This window comes from Triticum aestivum, chromosome 5A (genome assembly GCF_018294505.1).
Source record: "Triticum aestivum cultivar Chinese Spring chromosome 5A, IWGSC CS RefSeq v2.1, whole genome shotgun sequence".
Classification (NCBI taxonomy): domain Eukaryota; kingdom Viridiplantae; phylum Streptophyta; class Magnoliopsida; order Poales; family Poaceae; genus Triticum; species Triticum aestivum.
Window position 1 is genome coordinate 553148651 of NC_057806.1, and position 21668 is coordinate 553170318.

Here is a 21668-nt window from a genome sequence, read left to right on the forward strand (position 1 = left end):
TCAGATCAAGTTGCTACTGAACTTCGTAGGTCCACAAGGACACGTTCCGCGCCAGAGTGGTACGGCAACCCTGTCTTGGAAATCATGTTGTTAGACAACGGTGAACCTTCGAACTATGAAGAAGCAATGGCGGGCCCAGATTCCAACAAACGGCTTGAAGCCATGCAATCGGAGATAGGATCCACGTATGAAAACAAAGTATGGACTTTGACAGACTTGCCCGATGATCGGCGAGCGATAGAAAACAAATGGATCTTTAAGAAGAAGACGGACGCGGATGGTAATGTTACCATCTATAAAGCTCGACTTGTCGCTAAGGGTTATCGGCAAGTTCAAGGGGTTGACTACGATGAGACTTTCTCTCCCGTAGCGAAGCTGAAGTCCGTCCAAATTATGTTAGCAATTGCAGCATACTATGATTATGAGATATGGCAAATGGACGTCAAAACGGCATTCCTTAATGGTTTCCTTAAGGAAGAATTGTATATGATGCAGCCGGAAGGTTTTGTCGACCCTAAGAATTCTAACAAGGTATGCAAGCTCCAGCGATCCATTTATGGGCTGGTGCAAGCATCTCGGAGTTGGAATATTCGCTTTGATGAGATGATCAAAGCGTTTGGGTTTATGCAGACTTATGGAGAAGCCTGCGTTTACAAGAAAGTGAGTGGGAGCTCTGTAGCATTTCTCATATTATATGTAGATGACATACTTTTTATGGGAAATGATATAGAGCTTTTGGACAGCATTAAGGCCTACTTGAATAAGAGTTTTTCAATGAAGGACCTTGGAGAAGCTGCTTATATATTAGGCATCAAGATCTATAGAGATAGATCAAGACGCCTCATAGGTCTTTTACAAAGCACATACCTTGATAAGATATTGAAGAAGTTCAATATGGATCAGTCTAAGAAGGGGTTCTTGCCTGTGTTGCAAGGTGTGAAATTGAGCTCAGCTCAATGTCCGACCACGGCAGAAGATATAGAAGAGATGAGTGTCATCCACTATGCCTCAGCCATAGGTTCTATTATGTATGCCATGCTGTGTACCAGACCTGATGTAAACCTTGCCGTAAGTTTGGTAGGTAGGTACCAAAGTAATCCCGGCAAGGAACACTGGACAGTGGTCAAGAATATCCTGAAGTACCTGAAAAGGACTAAGGAGATGTTTCTCGTTTATGGAGGTGACGAAGAGCTTGTCGTAAAGGGTTACATCGACGCTAGCTTCGACACAGATCTGGATGACTCTAAGTCACAAACCGGATACGTGTATATTTTGAATGGTGGGGCAGTAAGCTGGTGCAGTTGCAAGCAGAGCGTCGTGGCGGGATCTACATGTGAAGCGAAGTACATGGCAGCCTCGGAGGCAGTGCATGAAGCAATTCGGGTGAAGGAGTTCATCACCGACCTAGGAGTCATACCCAATGCGTCGGGGCCAATCAAACTCTTCTGTGACAACACTGGAGCTATTGCACTTGCCAAGGAGCCCAGGTTTCACAAGAAGACCAGGCACATCAAGCGTCGCTTCAACTCCATTCGTGAAAATGTTCAAGATGGAGACATAGATATTTGTAAAGTACATACGGACCTGAATGTAGCAGATCCGTTGACTAAACCTCTCCCTAGAGCAAAACATGATCAACACCAGAATTCCATGGGTGTTCGATTCATCACAATGTAACTAGATTATTGACTCTAGTGCAAGTGGGAGACTGTTGGAAATATGCCCTAGAGGCAATAATAAAAGGATTATTATTATATTTCCTTGTTCATGATAATTGTCTTTTATTCATGCTATAATTGTGTTATCCGGAAATCGTAATACATGTGTGAATACATAGACACCAACATGTCCCTAGTAAGCCTCTAGTTGACTAGCTCGTTGATCAACAGATAGTCATGGTTTCCTGACTATGGACATTGGATGTCATTGATAACGAGATCACATCATTAGGAGAATGATGTGATGGACAAGACCCAATCCTAAACATAGCACAAGATCGTATAGTTCGTTTGCTAGAGTTTTTCCAATGTCAAGTATCTTTTCCTTAGACCATGAGATCGTGTAACTCCCGGATACCGTAGGAGTGCTTTGGGTGTACCAAACGTCACAACGTAACTGGGTGACTATAAAGGTATACTACGGGTATCTCCGAAAGTGTCTGTTGGGTTGACACGGATCAAGACTGGGATTTGTCACTCCGTATGACGGAGAGGTATCACTGGGCCCACTCGGTAATGCATCATCATTATGAGCTCAAAGTGACCAAGTGTCTGGTCACGGGATCATGCATTACGGTACGAGTAAAGTGACTTGCCGGTAACGAGATTGAACGAGGTATTGGGATACCGACGATCGAATCTCGGGCAAGTAACATTCCGATTGACAAAGGGAATTGTATACGGGGTTGCTTGAATCCTCGACGTCGTGGTTCATCCGATGAGATCATCGAGGAGCATGTGGGAGCCAACATGGGTATCCAGATCCCGCTGTTGGTTATTGACCGGAGAGCCGTCTCGGTCATGTCTACATGTCTCCCGAACCCATAGGGTCTACACACTTAAGGTTCGGTGACGCTAGGGTTGTAGGGATATGTATATGCAGTAACCCGAATGTTGTTCGGAGTCCCGGATGAGATCCCGGACGTCACGAGGAGTTCCGAAATGGTCCGGAGGTAAAGAATTATATATAGGAAGTGCTATTTCGGCCATCGGGACAAGTTTCGGGGTCACCGGTATTGTACCGGGACCACCGGAAGGGTCCCGGGGGTCCACCGGGTGGGGCCACCTATCCCGGAGGGCCCCATGGGCTGAAGTGGGAAGGGATCCAGCCCAAAGTGGGCTGGGGCGCCACTTCCCCTAGGGCCCATGCGCCTAGGGTGGGGAAACCCTAAAGGGGGGCGCCCCCTTGCTTGGGGGGCAAGCCCCCCACCCCTTGGTCGCCGCCCCCTAGGAGATTGCATCTCCTAGGGCCGCCGCCCCCCCTAGGCCCCCTATATATAGTGGGGGGAGGGAGGGCCTCTACCCCATGCCTTTGGTGCCTCCCTCTCCCTCTCCAACACATCCTCCTCCTCCATAGAGCTTGGCGAAGCCCTGCCGGAGTACTGCAGCTCCACCACCACCACGCCGTCGTGCTGCTGCTGGAGCCATCTTCCTCAACCTATCCTTCCCCCTTGCTGGATCAAGAAGGAGGAGACGTCACGCTGACCGTACGTGTGTTGAACACGGAGGTGCCGTCTGTTCGGCGCTAGGATCTCCGGTGATTTGGATCACGTCGAGTACGACTTCCTCATCCCCATTCTTTGAACGCTTCCGCGCGTGATCTACAAAGGTATGTAGATGCAATCCGATCACTCGTTGCTAGATGAACTCATAGATGGATCTTGGTGAAACCGTAGGAAATTTTTTGTTTTCTGCAACGTTCCCCAACATCATCATCGACCTCCTCCGGGTGAATCCGAGTGGTGTCGTCAAGACCCGAATACATCCACATCGAATGGTCTTGAGATTGAAGAGGCTGGATGCGCCGCCGAAGGAAAACCTCCAAGAGATCCATACTAGTGACCCCGTCACGGATAAGCTGGACCACTCGTTCGACCAGCACCCTAACTTGCGCCTTCTCCTCCGGGAGCACCTTCAGAGAGGAGGGTTTCCTCACTCGGTCCATGGTAAAAGGAGGGAGGCCAGTCGACTGCCCTGGCGTCGGCTGGTCTTTGCAGTAAAACTAGGTCGACTGCCATCCGCGGACCGAGTCGGGAAGAATCATGGCCGGAAAGGAACTTTTCCCTCTCATCTAAACACCAAGACCCCCACACATCTGAATCACCTGTGTTCTCTCGTCACTCGGATAGGCCTTTTTCACCGTCTGAGAACGACAGGTGAAAATGTGCTTGAAAAGACCCCAGTGAGGCCGACAACCCAAGAAATTCTCACACAAAGACACGAAAGCAGCGAGATACATGATTGTGTTGGGAGTGAAGTGGTGGAGTTGTGCCCCAAAGAAATTCAGAAATCCCCGAAAGAAAGGGTGAGGGGCAAGGAAAATCCACGGTCGACGTGGGTGGCAAGGAGAACGTGCTCACCCTCCCGAGGTTGCGGCTCGGATTCCTTTCCCGGAAGCCGCGCTGATCCATGGGGGATCAGTCCTCCGTCGGCTAGGTCGTCGAGGTGTTCTTGGCGGATCGCCGAGCGGATCCAGTCGCCCTGGATCCAGCCCTTCGGCAGGCCGGCTCGTGAGAAAGATCCACTCCGACTGGTCGCCTTCCCCTTCGCCTTTGTCGTTGCCTTCTTCGCCCGCTCCAGAGCCACCGTCTTCTCCTTCCCCATCGTCGCAGGCGAGACGCGTACGGAGCGGCGACACTGGGGCGAGAGCGAGCGCGATGAAGAAGCCTGAAGAGGAGAAGAGGAAATGAGAACGCACTGTTCAAGAAACCCCGGTCCGACGCCTTATATGAGGTCACTTTCGAGTGGTTGACTGGTAGGCCCGGACGATCCTATCAAATCCTGTAACAATCGCGCGCGCGATACGTGGCAAAAAGGTGGCGCGGAGATCGAGGCGGCTCCGCCCTATCCCATCCGATTATTGCGGCCTCCCCCGTCCCGCGCGCTTCCCAAAATTCGAATCCCGCGAAATCTGCAGGCAGCAGAACAACTTGTCAGACGGAAGATCTCCTCCACACCGTCACTCGGAGCTTTTCAAGTAAAGAAACTCACTCGACAAAAAACTAAGAATGGATCAAGGCGACTGAAAAGGAAGTTGTTGTCATCACTCAGGTTCATTGATCCGAAACAAGATATGCTCATGACATGAAAAATGAGTCGGAGAAGTTCTCAACTCCTTCCCCACTCAAACCTCGATCCATTCGGGGGCTAATGATGAAGCTATGTACCTAGGGTAGGGTCATGGACCTGTCCTAACTGCCCTACCCAAGGACATCTCTAGAATAAATCACCTTTCAATCGACTTGGAGGTGTTCCACTCGACAGACTCGAAGACACTCGACCAAGAAGCAATCACTCGACCAAGATCCAACCACTCGACGGCCAGGGGACCTAAAGTCACTCCGCACGCTAACGGTCAGTCATTAAGTAGCTTTTATGGTCATCATAGCACTTTATTAGGGGCGTTATCAGTAACGCCCGACCTTAATGTATTTGAAACCCTACATAACTGAGGGCCGGAGGGGTCTGGCGAACTCTATATAAGCCACCCCCCCCCTCAGTGTAAAAGGTTCGCACCCCTGTAATTCATACACACATAATCCAGTCGACCGTCTCCGGGCTCCGAGACGTAGGGCTATTACTTCCTCCGAGAAAGGCCTGAACTCGTAAACCTCGTGTGCTTACAACTACTCCATAGCTAAGATCTTGCCTCTCCATACCTACCCTCCTACATTACTGTCAGACTTAGAACCACGACAACTCTCGCGCAAGCAAAACTGTACCTCTCGCAAAAGCAAAACCGTGACTCTCGTTGATGAAAAAAAAAAAGAAAATGCATTTTTCGCGTAAAAAAATATTTAAAAAAATTGGTCGAAAAGCTAAGGAAGACCGGTGGAAAATCAAAACGTCGAAAAAACGGAAAAAAACCCCGTTTAAATAGCTGAAAACGCGTGCAGAAAAATAAGAAAAATAAAATCCGGAGGAGCGCCTAGACCGTGACACGTGGCAAATGGCTGAGAGCGCGCCAAGTGGCGCTGATCGTTCCGAGGCTCCCGAAGGAGCGCTCGTTAACTAGTGGTCCCTTGGGGCGTCCGACTCGCTAAAGAGCGCAAGTGTCTGGGCCAGCCCACCCGCGCGGGCAACACCAGCCTGTTTCTCGGTTTTGCTTTGTTTTCATGTTTTCTCTTTTTCTCTTTTTACTTTTATTTTTACTTTAAAATATTCTAAATATAAATATTACAAAAACACTCTTCAAAAACACATTTTCAATAATGTTGAATAAGTATTAAAAAATGTTGAGCAAGAATTTAAAAACTGTTGAATAGGTATCTGAAAAATGTTGAATAGGTATTTGAAAAATGTTTAATAAGTATGAAAAGTGTTAAATAAGTATTAAAAATGTTCAATAAGTATTTGAAAAATATTGAATAGGTGTTAAAAAATGTTGAATGAGTATATGAAAAATGTTGAACAAGTATTTAAAATATTGAAAAAATAGAAAAATGATGAACGAGTATTTGCAAAAATTGAATACGTACTAAAATATTGAACAAGCATTTGAAAACAAAATTGAATAAGTATTACAAAATGTTGAACAAGAATTTCAAAAATGTTGAACAAATATTTGACAAATGTTGAATAAGTATTAAAATTTTGAAGAAGTATTTGAAAAATATTGAATTGGTATTAAAAAATGTTGAACGAGTATTTAAAATATTGAAGCAAGAATTTGAAAAATGTTCAACAAGTATTTGAAAATATTCTATAAGTATTGAAAATATTGAACAAGTATTTGAGAAAATGTTGAATAGGTATTAAAAATGTTGAACAAGTATTTAAAAATGTTGAACAAGAATTAGGGAAATGTTGAACAAGTATTTCAAAATGTTGAGTAAGTATCAAAAATGTTGAACAAGTATTTAAAAAATGTTGAACGAGTATACAAAAAATGTTTAACAAGTATTTGGAAATGCTAAATAAGTATTAAAAATATGGAACAAATATTTCAAAAATGTTGAATAACTATTAAAATGATGAACAATAATTTGAAAAATGTTGAAATAGCGTTGGGACAACGTTGAACGTGTATCCAAAAATTGTTGATCACTTGTTACCAAAAATGTTTTTGACATGTACGAAAATGTAGAATGAAAATGAAAAGGAACATAAGAAAACACAAAAGAAAAACAAAAAAATGGAGAATAAAAAAGGAAATAAAACAAAAAATGGAGAAAAAAAGAAAATGAAAAGGAATGAAACAAATCTGAGAAGAAAGGAAAAAGAATGGAAAAACGGAGAAGAAAAAAGGAAAACAAAAAAACGTAAAAAAGATGATCACGTTTTCATAAAAAATGTCTAAAAATTTCAAAAAAAATCATGATTTGGGAAATTGGTCACAATTTCAAAACAAAATTGTATCGTAAAAAATTGTATCATAAGAAATTGATTGGGTGTTCTCAAAATAAAAACTTGTGACCTACACTTCTAGGAATAACCGGAAAAATAAGGAACGTAATTGACTGCAAAAATAGGTGGAGATGTAGAGGGGTTCACCGTGGGGAGTCTGGTGTGGTCGTACGGGCTTGATTGTGTATGAAGGCGACGGATTTCAGCTATGATGACCGGCGACCGAAGGGGAGGTAGCTGAGCGATTCGCAATCGAGGAGGTATCCTGTCTCGCGTGTGACGAAGTCGATTTCGGTGGATCTCGGGTGGGCCATCCTGAGCTGGTAGTCTAGAGATGATGGTAATAATGACATGAGGTTTTACACAGGTTCGGACTCTCTCGAATAGATAATATTATGTGTCATGCTTTTGTGTTTGTATTGATTTGAGATGGTGTATAAAGTACAAGTGATTTACCACGAGATTGTCTATTGTCATCTACGAGCCCTACCTCTTAGTTTATATAGATATCAAAGGATCTAGACTTACAAATAAGTCGGCTACGCATATGATAATCGTGTTGTAGATGATTTCTAAGTCCTGGAGTATGCGCCAAGTATTCAAGAATATTCGTTCTTTGTGCCATGGGCCATCATGGAGATGGCCTACTAGTGAACCGCCATGGGGGTCCTCAGCCCGGGCCACCTGGGGAGACGGCGTGGTGAGTACCTTCTGATCCAAGACACCATCAGCATGCGCCGGTGAAGAGGTGAAGTCTAGGCCGAGGGTTTGAGTTGACATGGTTATGCCTCATGTGGTGGCCGTTGGACATGTTGGCGATGAAGGCGTGCTCTCGCGTGATCTCGGGTCACTCCCCGATGGCTCGCTACCTAAGGCCGCTCCCCATGGCGCGACCATGGCAGGTCGCGTGAAGCAGGTCAAGGTCAGCAGACCGACCGTAGCGATCGACTAGAGGTTGTGGTTGTGTCTGGGGGGGGGGGGGGGGGGGGGGGGGGGGGACGAAGGCGCAGTGGCTAGATCGGTGTGGGGTGCGCAGGATCCGAACAGGTCGACGCCTCGGTGAACACAGCAATGCATGAGGGAGGGGGGTCCTGCTGTAGCGCCTTCCCCAGTCTGACGACATTGGGAAGACATGGCAGGTTGGTTGGCGTCCTCCTTGCCTCTTAGGCTACTGCACCACATGGGCGTAGTTGGTCAAAAAAACCGAAGATTTTTTATATAAATATTGACACGTGGACCTAGATTTTGATTGCTAATGGCAGGTGGGCCACCTTGTCATAATCGCCATGATTTACGACTGAACCAGCAACTAACATTATGTGGTAGCGATTTGAGACAGATTACCCCAAAAATGGTAGCTTCTTGTTAGGTGTTGGTAATGGTGTGTGTAGTTTTTTTAGAATAAATGCCTCGGAAGTAGTTGTTTTATGCTAATTAATCGTCTTCTTAAGGGCGTTGGTTTGGTAAGACTACGACCTTGATGACTTCTTATGTCTTATCCATGATCAACAACAACATCACCGACTAGAATGACAGAGAGATGAAGACGGTTGACCCAGGGACTTCAATATAACTTATTTTTATTTTCCATGGTTGTTCGTATACCTAGTCATCAGTCGGGCTGGGCCTACCAAAGCCCGATGCAAAAAACCCAAGTCCGAGCCCGGCCCGGCCGTCGGGCCTAAAAATCGGACCCAAGCCCGGCCCATCACGCTAAAAGCCCGCCGGACCTACCAAAGCCCGGTGCAAAAAACCCAGGCCTGAGCCTGGCCCGACACGGCTGTCGGGCCTAAAAATCGGGCCTGAGCCCGGCCCATCACCTAACAACCCGCTAGGGCTCTTCCTTAAAAGCGAATACAACGGGCCCGACCATCGAGCTCAAAATTTAGGTCCAAGGCTGGCCTGTGGGCAAGGTCGGGTCGAGCCGTCCAGGCCCAGCTGCCCATGGCCAGGACTAGTTGTTCGTAATGCTAGCTAGCTTAATAGATTTGAGGGGTTTTTTTTTTTGACAAATGTTATTGATAACAATACTAACTTTTTTTGGTTTAAAAGGCCTATATCAATAGTTTTTTTAGGGGTGCCTATATCAATAGTAGTTTGACCAATGTAACACTAGTTATAAATCACAAGAAAAAATATAATTAAGAAGATCAAATGTTATAATAACTTCCATAACAAACGGTTTGAATTACATTGATCGATCCCTCAAAAAAAAGAATTACATTGATCGAATTGTCTAATACCCATCCTTTTGGCCCGCTTGTCTTTCGTGGCATTCCAACGAAATCGGCGTAGTCACTGGATGTCGGCGTAATCGACGGCGCCGTACGGCTGGAACCACTCGGCGAGGAGCCCCTGCCCCTTCACCCTCTTCCTCCTCGGGTCGCACCCCATGTCGCGGCACAGCTCGTCGTTGTACCACACGTTGACGGCGCCGAGGCACGGCCTCCACGGGCGCTGCCCCTCACCGCCGCCGCCGCTCCTCCGCGCGTAGTACCGGCCCCACTCCGCGCAGCTCTCCTCCATCCGCCGCACGCCCGGCAGCCGGAACGCGCCGTCCAGCAGCCGCGCCACCCACTTGGCCGTCATCTCGCTCGCGTACATGTTGTTCAGCCCCTCCGCGTGCCCCACCACCGCCATCTGCGGGATCCGCGGGTGCACGGACTCCCGGTACAGCGGCACGGCCGTGTCCGAGTTCGACGATCCGGCGATGATGTCCTTCACCCGTGGCGACGCGAACATGTTTTTCAGCTTCTCGTCGCCGCGGAAGCCCGTGGCCAGGACCACCACGTCGGCCGGCACGACGCGCTTCTCGGCGCCGGCGCCGTCGAGCACCAGGCCGTCGTGGCAGAAGCCGAAGGACCTGGACCTCGCGAAGACGACGCTGCCTTCCTTCACCTTGTAGTAGAACCCGTCGGGGAGCATGGAGATGAGGCACGACGACACGCACCGCGCGAACCCGTGCCCGGGCTCCATGCCGTGCTCCCGCATCGGGATCGCCCTCCGGTAGTACGCCCCCGTCGCCGCCGATATCGCCCACGCGAGCGGCGCCAGCAGCGCGGCGAGGAGGCGGGAGGCGGCGCCGGCGCCGGGACGGGGGACCATGAGCTCGGCGAAGCGGTTCATGTAGAGGTACCCGATGCTGACCCCGCCCCACACTTCCGCGCGGTGCAGCAGCCACTGAGGGTTCCGGCACACCATCGTGCACGGCGTCGCCGCACCGTTGGCCTCTGCGCAGTCGGCGGCGATCTCGAAGGCCGACTTGCCGGACCCCACGACGGCGACGCGCTTCCCCTTGACCAGCGCGGCGGCGTCCGCGTCGGCCATGTCGGAGAGCTCCATGGAGTGGAGCACCCGCCCGCGGAACGCCTCCGGGCCTGGGAACGCCGCCGGGATGTTGGGCACGCCGCTGAAGCTGCCGATGCAGAGTATCAGGAAGTCGAACTCGTGCACCTCCTGCGTCTCCGGCTCCTGCTCGCCGGCGCCGCGGTGGCCCACGGTGAGGCGCCACGCGCCCGAGCCGTTGCCGAAGGCCTCGCCGTTGCCGTTCCACCTCTCCCACCCGTCCGCCGCGCCCTCCGGCTCCGCACCGACGTACTCCGCGGCGACGACCCGGCTCCGGAATCTGACGCAGCCGTCGACGCCGAAGCGGCGCGCGTAGGCGGCGAGGTAGTCGACGACCTGGTCGTGGCGGGGGAACGCGCCCGCGGAGTCCGGCCAGGGGAAGTCCGAGTAGCGGTAGGCGGCGGTGGGCGACTGGAGCCTGGTGGAGGCGAGCGTGCGCGTCCACAGCCCGCCCACGGACTCCCCGGCCTCGAACACCACCGGCCGGAACCCGCGCGCCAGCAGGAGCTTGCACGCCGCCAGCCCGCTCGTGCCGGCGCCGACGATCGCCACCCGCTTCGCCCTGTGCTCCATCGTCGACGCTAGGCGGCTTAGCTGTTTCTTGGATCGACACACTGACACAGCTGCTGATATATTAGTTTTTTGGGCGGGGTGGCCGCGCTGGTAATATTATTTGTGTCGGGTGGCCTGCTTCACGTGCAGCATTTTATAATCGGATGAATTTGGAGGAGGTCACTGCCGTTCAATCTGGGCTGCTTGCTGGTCTGACGTCAGTGAGCTCGTGGATATAGCAGACTAACAGCAAGAATAAAATGCGTTTTTAGATGGCAATCTGGAAGGATGCGTACATGTATCAACCGCCCCTAGGGTTTGTTCATCCAAGTTACCGCATCATGTTCGGAAGCTTGATAAATCTTGGACGCCGATAACTATCACACGTGTGGTATATTCAATATGCGCCCACACACCGTATGTGGTGTGAGCAGGAGGCAGCCCACACGAAATGTGTGTAGGCGGACATTAGAATTGCCCACACGTGTGGGCGCGGCTACTTCATGCCACATGCCTAACAAGTACTATTCATCTCCACCATGCGCGTGTGGCACGAAGCAAAAAATGCCCACACGTCCTAGCGCAACTACGTTAGGTACCCTGCAGGATGACGATTTAGTTGTCATCCTGGTTGGCAGATGTAGTTATTCAGGATGGTAAGTGTAGTTGTAAAAGCATGGCAACTCTATCTGTTTGATTAACTATGGTTGCCATGTCTAATTTATGTGTAGTTGCCGCGTGTAATTAAACCGTAGTTGTCGTGTGTGATTAACTACTTGCCACATATGGTCAAACAGTAGTTGCTATGGGTGTTTACCTAGTTGCCACGTGTGGTCCAATCATAGTTGCCATGTATTGTTAATCACAGTTGCCATGTGTGTTTATCTGGTTGCCACATACGCGCAACTGCAGTTGCCGTCTAGCAAAGAATCACAGTTGCCATGTGTATTTACCTGTTGCCACGTTCGCGTAACTGCAGTTGCCATCCACAACGTAGGAGTGTCGTGTGGACGAAAAGTAGTTCGCCCACACGCGCATGACCTAGGTGCTGGCTGTGTGGGCAGAAACTAGTTCACCCACACAGCGCAACTGGCAAACAGCATGGTGCAGGCGTGTGGGCAAACTCTCCAACGCCCACACAACAGTCCCGTCCTGCGTGGCACATGAAATCCACCTTTTCGTGTCAGGATTCGTGCAAAAGACATCGAACGACAATCCAGATGTGTGGGCGAGTTGGGTAACGCCCACACGTGTGGGCGTTAGTGTTTCCGTAAATCTTTGTATGCTCTCGAGCAATCTCCTAGAGCCAGTGGGGAAGCTAGCATTTGACAATCAGGTGGTGCGTGAAAATTGTAGGATGACCAAATATTTCTCATTATAAATAAAGCAACGAATCAAAGTACACGACAGAATGATATAATATGGCGTGAAGGCCCATTACAAAGCAAATCAAAAGATAGAACATGATCCTAGAGCAAGCCTAACACCTCTCCGAGGTCCGAACAGAGACCCCCTGAGCTCTATGACAATGCCCCCAAGAGGGTGACGGCACGAAGTATCGTCGCTGCCGAGTCTGAGAATAGACAAAAGTTTTCACGATGAGCCCTCGAACCAGGACGAGATCCACAACGCCGTCTTCAAGAAACAAGCTACACCCAAGGGCGTCGCCGTCGGCGGCGCCAGAGGCACGAAGCATTCACTCGAACACTCGCCCGCATCATCAAGAGGAGTCTCGGCCACCACCTCAACGAAGGCCAACTTGTCCACCCCGGATTTGGGCACTGCTAGAGCAGGCCTGAGCCTCCCGCCACTACACCCCTAGTCACCCACACGACCAATAGATGGAGCCACCACCGCCACAACGAAGCCTGCCGGAAACCAATCGTGAAGCCTGTCGTCTGGGGCTGCCGCCCCGACTCAATTTCCCTGGGCACCGCCGACCATCCACTTCATGACCACCCGACCATAGTAGTAAGAGTGAAAGGGACCACCTTTCACTCCTAGCCCGGCGTCAGCCACCGGGTTTGGGTCGGCACCTCCACAATAGGAGGCTCCCACGCATGTGTCCCCAGCCGGTCCTAGTGGGCCAGGGGGAACCTAGTGACTACCGACGGCCACCGCCGAGCACGCTCGAACGCCACCATGTCCATGGTCATTGGCGCAGATTTGTATGACGACACAATAACGCCCGGAGAGCTACCCTCGGACTGACGCCACACAGGCACCAAGCAAGAAGGGCACAACGCGGACCAAGTGTAAGTGCATCTAGTGCCCCCTAAGTGGTTTTGGAGTGTTGAATACAAATGGGTTAAGGAACTAATATGTTTGTGAGTGTACACAGGAGATATAGTCCCTCAAGATTTTGTTTAACCGAAGAAAGACGACCCCTAAAAAATGTATTTCTTCAAGTGAATAATTTGGTGCGGCCTTTGAAGAAATTGAAGTGAAGAATTGGAAGCGTGAAGACTTTTATTTTCGCTGTCTCTTTCTTCTTATTTGAGTTATAGGAAAAACCGCACTGTTAAAAGGGGTCTAGGTGATACATATATCGTATTTTCCATGCTCAAAACTATTTATATCCTACCGCTTCGAATGAAGCCTTTGGAAATCTCTGGCAGTGCTAACGAATTTGCTAGTGACAGAGACACGGTTCTTCTGGTTGCTGATTAATTTGGTCAGACTGAGGAGTTAGGAGTTCATCAGTGCGATCTGCCTACCGTGAGGAAATTAAGTGCCTCGGAGAATTTGAGAGTTCGATTTTTCTGACTGTTGCTGCGCCACGTGCCAGACTGTCGAGTGGATTCTTATCCTGACAAAGGTCATGTCTTAATGGGCATTTATGAAAATTCATGGTTGGTTGCCCCGTGGCTATAAAGAGCCGCCCCCTACAACCACTTGTTGGTTGACTACTCTGGAGAGAACTTGACACTTGTCATTTGAGAGCAACCCTTCCTCTGACGACTTTGTTAGAAACCCAAGTGAGGAAAAACTCAACCATAGCCAAAGTGAATGAGCATCACTGAAAAGTTTGATCTGTGTGATCGGACGCCTGTTACCTTTGAAGACTATCATTCTTCTAGATGTTTAGACGTCATGTTCTGAGCACCCAAGAGTAATTGTGGCGTGCCGGTGAACAAGTATGTGAAAGTTTTGGAAGTCTACCTTGAAGACTTACCTTGGTCGAGGTCTGTTGTGACCTTAGCTCAAGAGGAATATGGTGAAGACTTAGTTTCTTCAGCGCTCATCTCAGTCGCCTCAACCAGACGTATAGTTGATACAACAACTCGAACTGATCTACAAAATTGTTGTGTCTTCACCGAGCCTACCTGATTTCAAATTCCTCACCCTTTACTTTAAGTTATTCCATTGTTGAAGAATCTGTGATCAACTTTCTGGAATTTCATTATGTTGTTCTTCATTTTTCCAGTTCATCTTTCTCATGTTTGAATGCTTGTAGGATTACATGTTCTTCACTTGTATGTATATTGTATGCATGCTCTAAGTTTTTGTGATGAATTAGTCTCGTCCTCGTTTCTATTTCTTCACTCTGATCTTCGTCAAACTCATCAGAGTTTGACGAATTTTTAAAAATCTCCCATTCAACACCCCCCCGGGTGTAAATCTACGCTTTCAATTGGTATCAGAGCAAGATACTCCCTTATTTTGTGTGATTTTGGTTTAACCCCCGCAAAGCCACATCCCCGGTTTGTATCCGGTTTGTGGGAGAAAGTGCGTCTGAACCGTTCGGCGGACCAATACAATCTCGCGTTGTTGGATGGCACAACACGTCCGGGTCCCGCACTCCGCACTTATGTGGGCGGTTTGAGGGTCGGCGTTGGATACCCTTACAGGGCATCAGGTAGATTGATGTAGTGGAACAAAAAACATGGTCCGAGAGTGGAGATTTTAGTGGGACGGGGGTGTGAGAGTCCTACGTGGCAGAGGTCCGAACTCCCGTAAAACTCCCTCCAGTTTGTGGCCGGTTAATTCAGACGTGTGGATGTCTCTGTGGACGTTTGCAACACCGCATTGAATGGCAAAAAATGTTCGAATGCGTGGGTTCGAACATTTGCGAGCAATTTAAGAGTCAAGCATTGGAGGTGCCCTAGAATAATACACGAGAGGTATGGTTCACAGGAGATAATCGAGGTCGGGGCTCATTCGCTCGGAAACTGGCCCACCAAACAGTATGTAGGGTTTTTTCAGGGGTTTGGGGATAGACGGGATAATCCCCAAAATATTTTGTTTTTCTACTCTCTTAAGCCACTAGCACCAAACTAGGTCTCATCGTGTTCTCCAATGCAGAATAGACAGGCTCAACCAATAATCGACGATCTACGAGCAGTTTTCAATGTTTTCGTTGCTAGGTCCAGTACATGGAGCTCACTGAACAAGCAGACACTCTCGATTGAGTGTACAAGGCATTAGCAAACACGGCGGCCAAAAATCATACTGGGTATATATGGTCGCAGTCCTTGCTAGGTGGTCTTGGTTTTCTTTATTATTATTTGTAATCACTTTCCTTATAAAATTACTGAACATTTTTTCTAACGTACTCGAGCATTTCTTTTTGTAGTCATTACATTTTTAATGGAGTTTTAGACATAAAATAATTTTTTGATTTGTACGGAAATGTTTTTCTTAACTATTGTGAACATTTTTTATTTAGGATAAATGAACACTTTTGCAAATAGTATAAACAGAAACATAAAAAAATAGATAAAGCATTTTTATTTGACATGCAAAAAAGTGTGGTGTGTCATATTTATTGGATTTATTTTTTGTTTGTAGGGAACTAACAAAGATATTTTTCGGAAAAGTTGAAATAATTTTTTATTTTATTTTTGACGGGTTGAAATGATTTTTATTAACACTTTTTAGAAGGCGTAAGTGGTAAAAGGCCGTGCCAATAGGAGGCTGACAGCCCATTCACTTTTCCTTCGGAACTCGTGCTTGACAGAATCATTTCATTTAACGATTGGGACAAAATGGGCCTAAGGCGAGTGGGTGTACTGCTCTCTTCTCTGGGAGCAATTAGTTAAGGAGCGTTTCTTTGGGAGTCTCCCAATGATCACTGGGTGAGCTGAGAGCATGTCATTTGGCACGCTGTCAGCTGTCACCACGTGTCACACTCTGTGCATCTTTTTTAGATTTTATTTGGCACGCGTTTTTTGGCTTTTTAGATGGTTCTTTCCGGGCTTTTTTGGCTTTCCGGTTTTTCATTGGACTTTCTTAGCTTTATGAAAACAAAAAAATGGAAAGAATGACGCGAAAAAACATATTTTTTTGCTTTCATGAGAGGCATGGTTTTTCTTTCATGAGAGGCACGGTTTTGCTTTCGAGAGAGGCATGGCCGTGCCTCTCGGAAAAAAAATAAAAAACGTGTTTTCATTTTTTTTCTTGCGCGAGAGGCACGGACATGCCTGTTGGAAACGAAAAAAACGTGTTTTCTATTTTTCTTTTCTTTAGTGAGAGGCACGGTTTGCTTCCATGAGAGACGCGATTTTTCTTCCCCGAGAGGCACGTCCGTGTCTCTCGGAAATGGAAAAAAACATTTTGGATAAACGGGTCTATGAAAAAGGGAAAATGCCTAGGTTACGACAAGCGACGCACATGCAGTGTGCTCCTTGTCGCAACCTGGGAAGATGTGAGTGATATTTGAAACGAGTACTCCTTAATTAGCGATTTTGTTTCCTATCAGATTGCGAACCCAGATCCTACGTAGCCCCCGTTAAAGGCAAAACCCTAAGCAACTCATACCCCTGGGAAAATATCTGGTACTCCCACCCCTAGGGTGCTCCCAGTGCTCTAAACTCGGTAGCATATTTTAAAATGTTTGAAAAATTCAAAAAATATCAATACATTGGCACAACATCAATGTATGTTGTTAAAAAAATCAAAACATTGCCCAAGATACAAAAATGACAAAATGTACATCAATGTGATAATGGGCCTAATCTAAAGCCCAACTTATGTTGTGTACTATTTACTATCGAATTTGTCATTTTTGTATCTCAAGCAATGTTTTGAATTTTGATTTCATATTTTTTAACAACATACACTGATGTTGTGCCAATGTGTTAGATTTTTTTTCAGAATTTTTCGAACATTTTAAAATGTGCTACCGAGTTTTCGAGCATCGGGAGTACCCTAAGGGTGGGAGTACCAGATATTTTCCCTCATACCCCTGTCTCCTTTGATAGATTTAGTGGTCCGGCCCCATCTACGCACTCACGTAATGTTTCTTTGAAGCTTCCAATCGGTTTTGGGAAGCTTCTAGTCTATTTTTTAATTGTTTCTGGTTTTTCGGCCTATTTTGTATGATTTTCTTTTTTCTGCATTTGTTTTCTATGTTTTTCTCCCTTTTTCAAATGCATGAACTTTTTCCATGTCATGAAGTTTCTCCTATGGGTCGGCCCAATACAATGTTTCCTCGTGTACTGCTCAGCATGATCTCGAGGACAACACATGTGTGCCCCCTCGATAGCGCACCCATGCTCCTTGTGTTCCTATGGGCAACACATGTGTGCTCCTACACAAAAGCACACTTGCCACGCTCTCACGGAGAGTGCATGTGTGCTCCACCTGCAGACCAGAAAAGAAGATAAGGGAGTCATGCTCCGCATGAAATACACCTATGCTCCCACAGGAAGCACAAGTGTACTCCTTGCGCTGGAGCAGAAGTCAACCATATAAAAGGAAAAAAGAGGTGTGCTTCCATCGACAACACAGTCGTGCCCCGTGCGGTAGATCACAACCATTACAAAGAAAGTGAGCATGTTCTAGCTGGCGGCATAGGTGTGCTCCGTGCGGGTGGAGCACATCGAAACGAGAAAAAGAAAAAAAAGAAAAAAAAAGATGTGCTCCCGCACGAAGCACACATGGGCGATGCGGGCGTGCTCCTCACGGTCCAATGCATCCAGCCAGCGAAAGGGAAAAATGAGAGAAAAAAAGAAGAAATCTATGCGGTCATCTCTCCTTCTATCACATGTTTGAACACGAAGCTCATTTTGATGATAAGTATTTCCGGACGAATAAAAGGAGATGTATCTAGATAAAATACATCTAGATACATCCCCTTTTATTCATTTTGATGACAAGTATTTCCGGACGGAGGGAGTACCTCTTGACCAGTGATTTTTTTTATAAGTTTTTTCAGGGGTCCTTCTTATAAGTTTGAGCTAGCGATTTAATTCGTTTCTCTGCAATGAAACCATAACCGTGTGTGTTTGCCACAAACGGGCTTGTTTGCAGGTCCCGGAGGCCCATGCCGTCCGCACGGCCGGCGTGCCACACTCCCACTGGCAATACCTCCGCTCCCTTCCCCCACAGCTCCACTCTCCACTCTCTCCAGCAAGCGCCAGCTACTCTCCCCCTCCCCCGCCCCGCCCTGCCCCGCCGATAAACCCTAGCTAGCGTAGCTCCCCCCGGACCCACCCGCCTCTCCCCGACGCCGGCGCGCTGGCCGCCAGGTGAGTAACGCGTCCAACCCCATCTCCTCCCCTCCCCTCCGCAATCCTCCGATGCGCTCGTCGCCGGCCGGCCCGCGGCGGGGTTCTTGCTTGAGCGCCGGCGGCGGCGGTTCTTAGTCTCTCCCCGGGATGATTTCCTTCATGTTCGGGACAAATATAGCATCGGCATTTCTCGACACAGATAGTGGATTTGATTGGATTGGGTTGGGTGCGCGCTATTACACGAGTTGGTTGCATTTTGCCACATTCTGGTACTGTCAGTATAGAATCCTGATTCATAATGCCTAGAATAGAATTGACCTGACTGCAGAGTGGATAACACATCCTGTAATTAATTAACCTAGTCGTGCCCTGTTTGTTTTCTTAGAGAAAGCGAGTCTTTCTCAATGTATATATGTGCTCGTCACCGCCCCGCGGTGTGGTTCTTGCTGGAATGCCGTCGACGGGGTTAGCCGGCCCTGATGCTCTTCATCTTCGGGTCAGGGAGGGCATGTAAAGCTGGCGTTTTTTACACAGGTAGTGGTGGGTTGGATTCGATTCGATTGGATGCTCTTACATGAGCTGATTGCATTTGCTTAATTACATTCTGGTGCCCTTAATCCTGACAGATAACAAATGTATAGAATTGACTTGATTGCGGAGTGGACAACACATCTTGTACTCCCTCCGTAGCTTGCAAAATGGTCTTACATTATAGGACGGAGGGAGTAGTTAGCTTAGCCGTGGCCGTCTTTTTCAGTATATATGTGTGGACGAACAGTTCTTTCTTTTAGAGAGTATGAATTGAGCTAAATCTGCATAAACCATTTCCTTTCGCCAGTTGCTGGGTACTATCTAAAATAACTAATCCCAGATAGGTAGTAGAGAGAAGCTGAACTTTTTGTTGTATTGTACTGCTCGATGATTTCCCACCCAAGCTCTGCACTCTAGCATTTTGTGGATAACAGCATTAGTAAAGGTCGTGTGATCGTACAATGAGTACTAGATTGTGACTGGAAACAGAATTTTCGGAATTTCAGTTGTGTTGATGGACCTACCAAGTTGGTACTTGTTGATGGAGTAACTTGTTCTCTGTTGATATTCGTAGTACCTACTTTGCAAATTTCATCACTGATGATGTGTAGATTTTGAATCCAGATCCAAGTTGGTTGGCTGCAGTTCTGCAGAGGCACCATGGCTGCTGGTGACCACCCACACTCAATATCAGAGAAAAAGGCAGCACTGAGGGAGTCACCTAAGCAATCCAAGAATGATGTTAATCAGCAAGCCAGAGCTTCTACATTTCCTAAAGACAAAGTTGCTGGGACTGTTGGTATCAAGAGGCCGCAACCTAATGCCCCCCTGAGCCTGACCAACCAGCACGCACCAGGAAATCCCGGGGCAAATGGCCATCTCGTGTATGTGCGCAGGAAGCTTGAAACAGACCAAAGCAAAGGAGGCGCTTCTGCTGGTGCAGAGAGTGCCAATTCTGTGAGCTCAAAGAAACCTGCTACTGGTGGACCGCAGGAGCAAAGTTTGAAGCTTCAGAACAGTGCAACTCATGCCCAATCAGCTCCTGTTTCCGCGTCTCCTGCTGCAGCTGCTGCTACCACCAATGTGTCTCATACTCCATCAGCTCCTGTTTTCGCGTCTCCTGCTGCAGCTGCTGCTACCACCAGTGCGTCTCATACTCCATCAGCTCCTGTTTCTGCGCCTCCTGCTGCTGCAGCTGCTGCTACTGCCCCTGCTTTGCACCCTGCAAGTTTGCCGGCTCACCTTTCTCTCGCGAAACAGTCTCCAGGAGTGGTTGCTGCTACTGCCCCTGCATTGCACCCTCCAACTTTGCCAGCTCACCTTTCTCTTGCGAAACAATCTCCAGGGAAGGCCACTGTCCATCCTAGTGTTGTTGTGACTGCTAGTCCGCCGCACCGCAGTGTTGTGTCTACTGCCATGCCTCAGAACTTTACGGCTGCCAATACATCCCTTTGTAATGTTGTGGCTACTAGTACAGCACCTCGTGATGCTGTGGCTACCGCTACGACATGTAATCCGACCGATTCGCAAAGATCGGGGGATCAAGATTGGAAAGCGAGGTTTCTTCGGCTGCAGGCATTCCTGAGAAATAATGAGCAATCAGGACAGGAAGAATACATCCGCAGTAAGTTCATTATTCTTAGCTGACAACAAATTTACCACAACTGCTATCTAAAACATGTGTGTTTTGTCTGAACTGTAGTGCTCCAGTCTTTGTCATCTGTTGGCCGGAGCAAGCATGCCATTGAGCTCGAGAAACGAGCAGTCAATCTCTTAATCGAAGAAGGTACTCCTCAATCTGATTTTTGCAGCTTTGATCTTGCTTCTTAACATTGCTTTGTTGGTATTTGTATTTTCGCACATTGATTCATCGTAAATCTGTTTACAATAGCTCGAGTGTTTGACCGCACTTACACCCTTATTTGCTTCAGGGAAGGAGCTGCAGAAGATGAAAGCTCTGAATGTGCTCGGCAAGCTTCCACCTGCCGAACATCCGTCACTACCAACTCAGCCAACTTTTGGTATGCGTCTGCCGTTCCAGCCATTCCCAGCCCGCCGCTGAGAAGAGCTGAAAATCAGATGTCACTGCATGACGAGTGTCCTGACCTGAAGCTTTCTCATGACGAACTCTTGCCACCCCAACGCTGCATCATGGTCAGCATGTTTTTGCCTGCGTATGTCCAAAGACTTAATGGTAGCTGAACAGACAACCCTCTCATGGTGCCGAAAGCGCATAATAGCGGTGCACCTTGCCCGAACTTTGATGGATCTAAATGTAACCATGAACCCCATAGGTAGATAACTGCTGTGAACATGGGGCATGTGGTTCACAGACTCCCCTAATCTCTGACCAGCATATTCAACGGGTTGCACTGACGTAGGCTGTGCCAGTATTATTCGTGTGTTGCATCTTGTTTAATTGCACGGGCGGGGATCAAGCCATCAAGGTAGGAACTCCGTCAGCAACAAATAATAGAAGTGCTAATTTGACTAAGATATGCACCCTAACCATGACGGCACCACGACTATTAATAACAAGTTTATCGCTTAAATACAGATCGGGACAGGCATGCTCCCTCCCAACCAGCACATCATATTTGATCTTATGTTTATGCACGGTAGCAATGATATAGTTTTTGATCTTCTCTGATTCTCTCTATCTTCTCACTACTAGTTCTTGTAGACCAACAAATTCTCAATAATATGGAGAAATGGAGGTTTT

The 21668-nt window shown here is 47.9% G+C and overlaps 2 protein-coding genes across 2 annotated transcripts; one reads left to right on the top strand and one right to left on the bottom strand.

The window, feature by feature from the left end:
* Positions 1-9219: 9219 nt before the first annotated feature.
* On the bottom strand, positions 9220-11038 carry LOC123107644 (probable flavin-containing monooxygenase 1). Its single transcript, XM_044529604.1, has one exon. It carries the CDS (start codon positions 10980-10982, stop codon positions 9360-9362), a length of 1623 nt encoding a protein of 540 aa, XP_044385539.1. The 5' UTR covers positions 10983-11038; the 3' UTR covers positions 9220-9359.
* Positions 11039-18315: 7277 nt separating this feature from the next.
* LOC123104720 (serine/threonine-protein kinase WNK4) lies at positions 18316-21322 on the top strand. Its single transcript, XM_044526591.1, has 4 exons — positions 18316-18433; positions 19571-20570; positions 20649-20732; positions 20878-21322. The coding sequence occupies exons 2-4, from the start codon at positions 19607-19609 to the stop codon at positions 21006-21008; spliced, it is 1179 nt and encodes a 392-aa protein (XP_044382526.1). The 5' UTR covers positions 18316-18433; positions 19571-19606; the 3' UTR covers positions 21009-21322.
* The last annotated feature ends 346 nt before the right edge of the window (positions 21323-21668 follow it).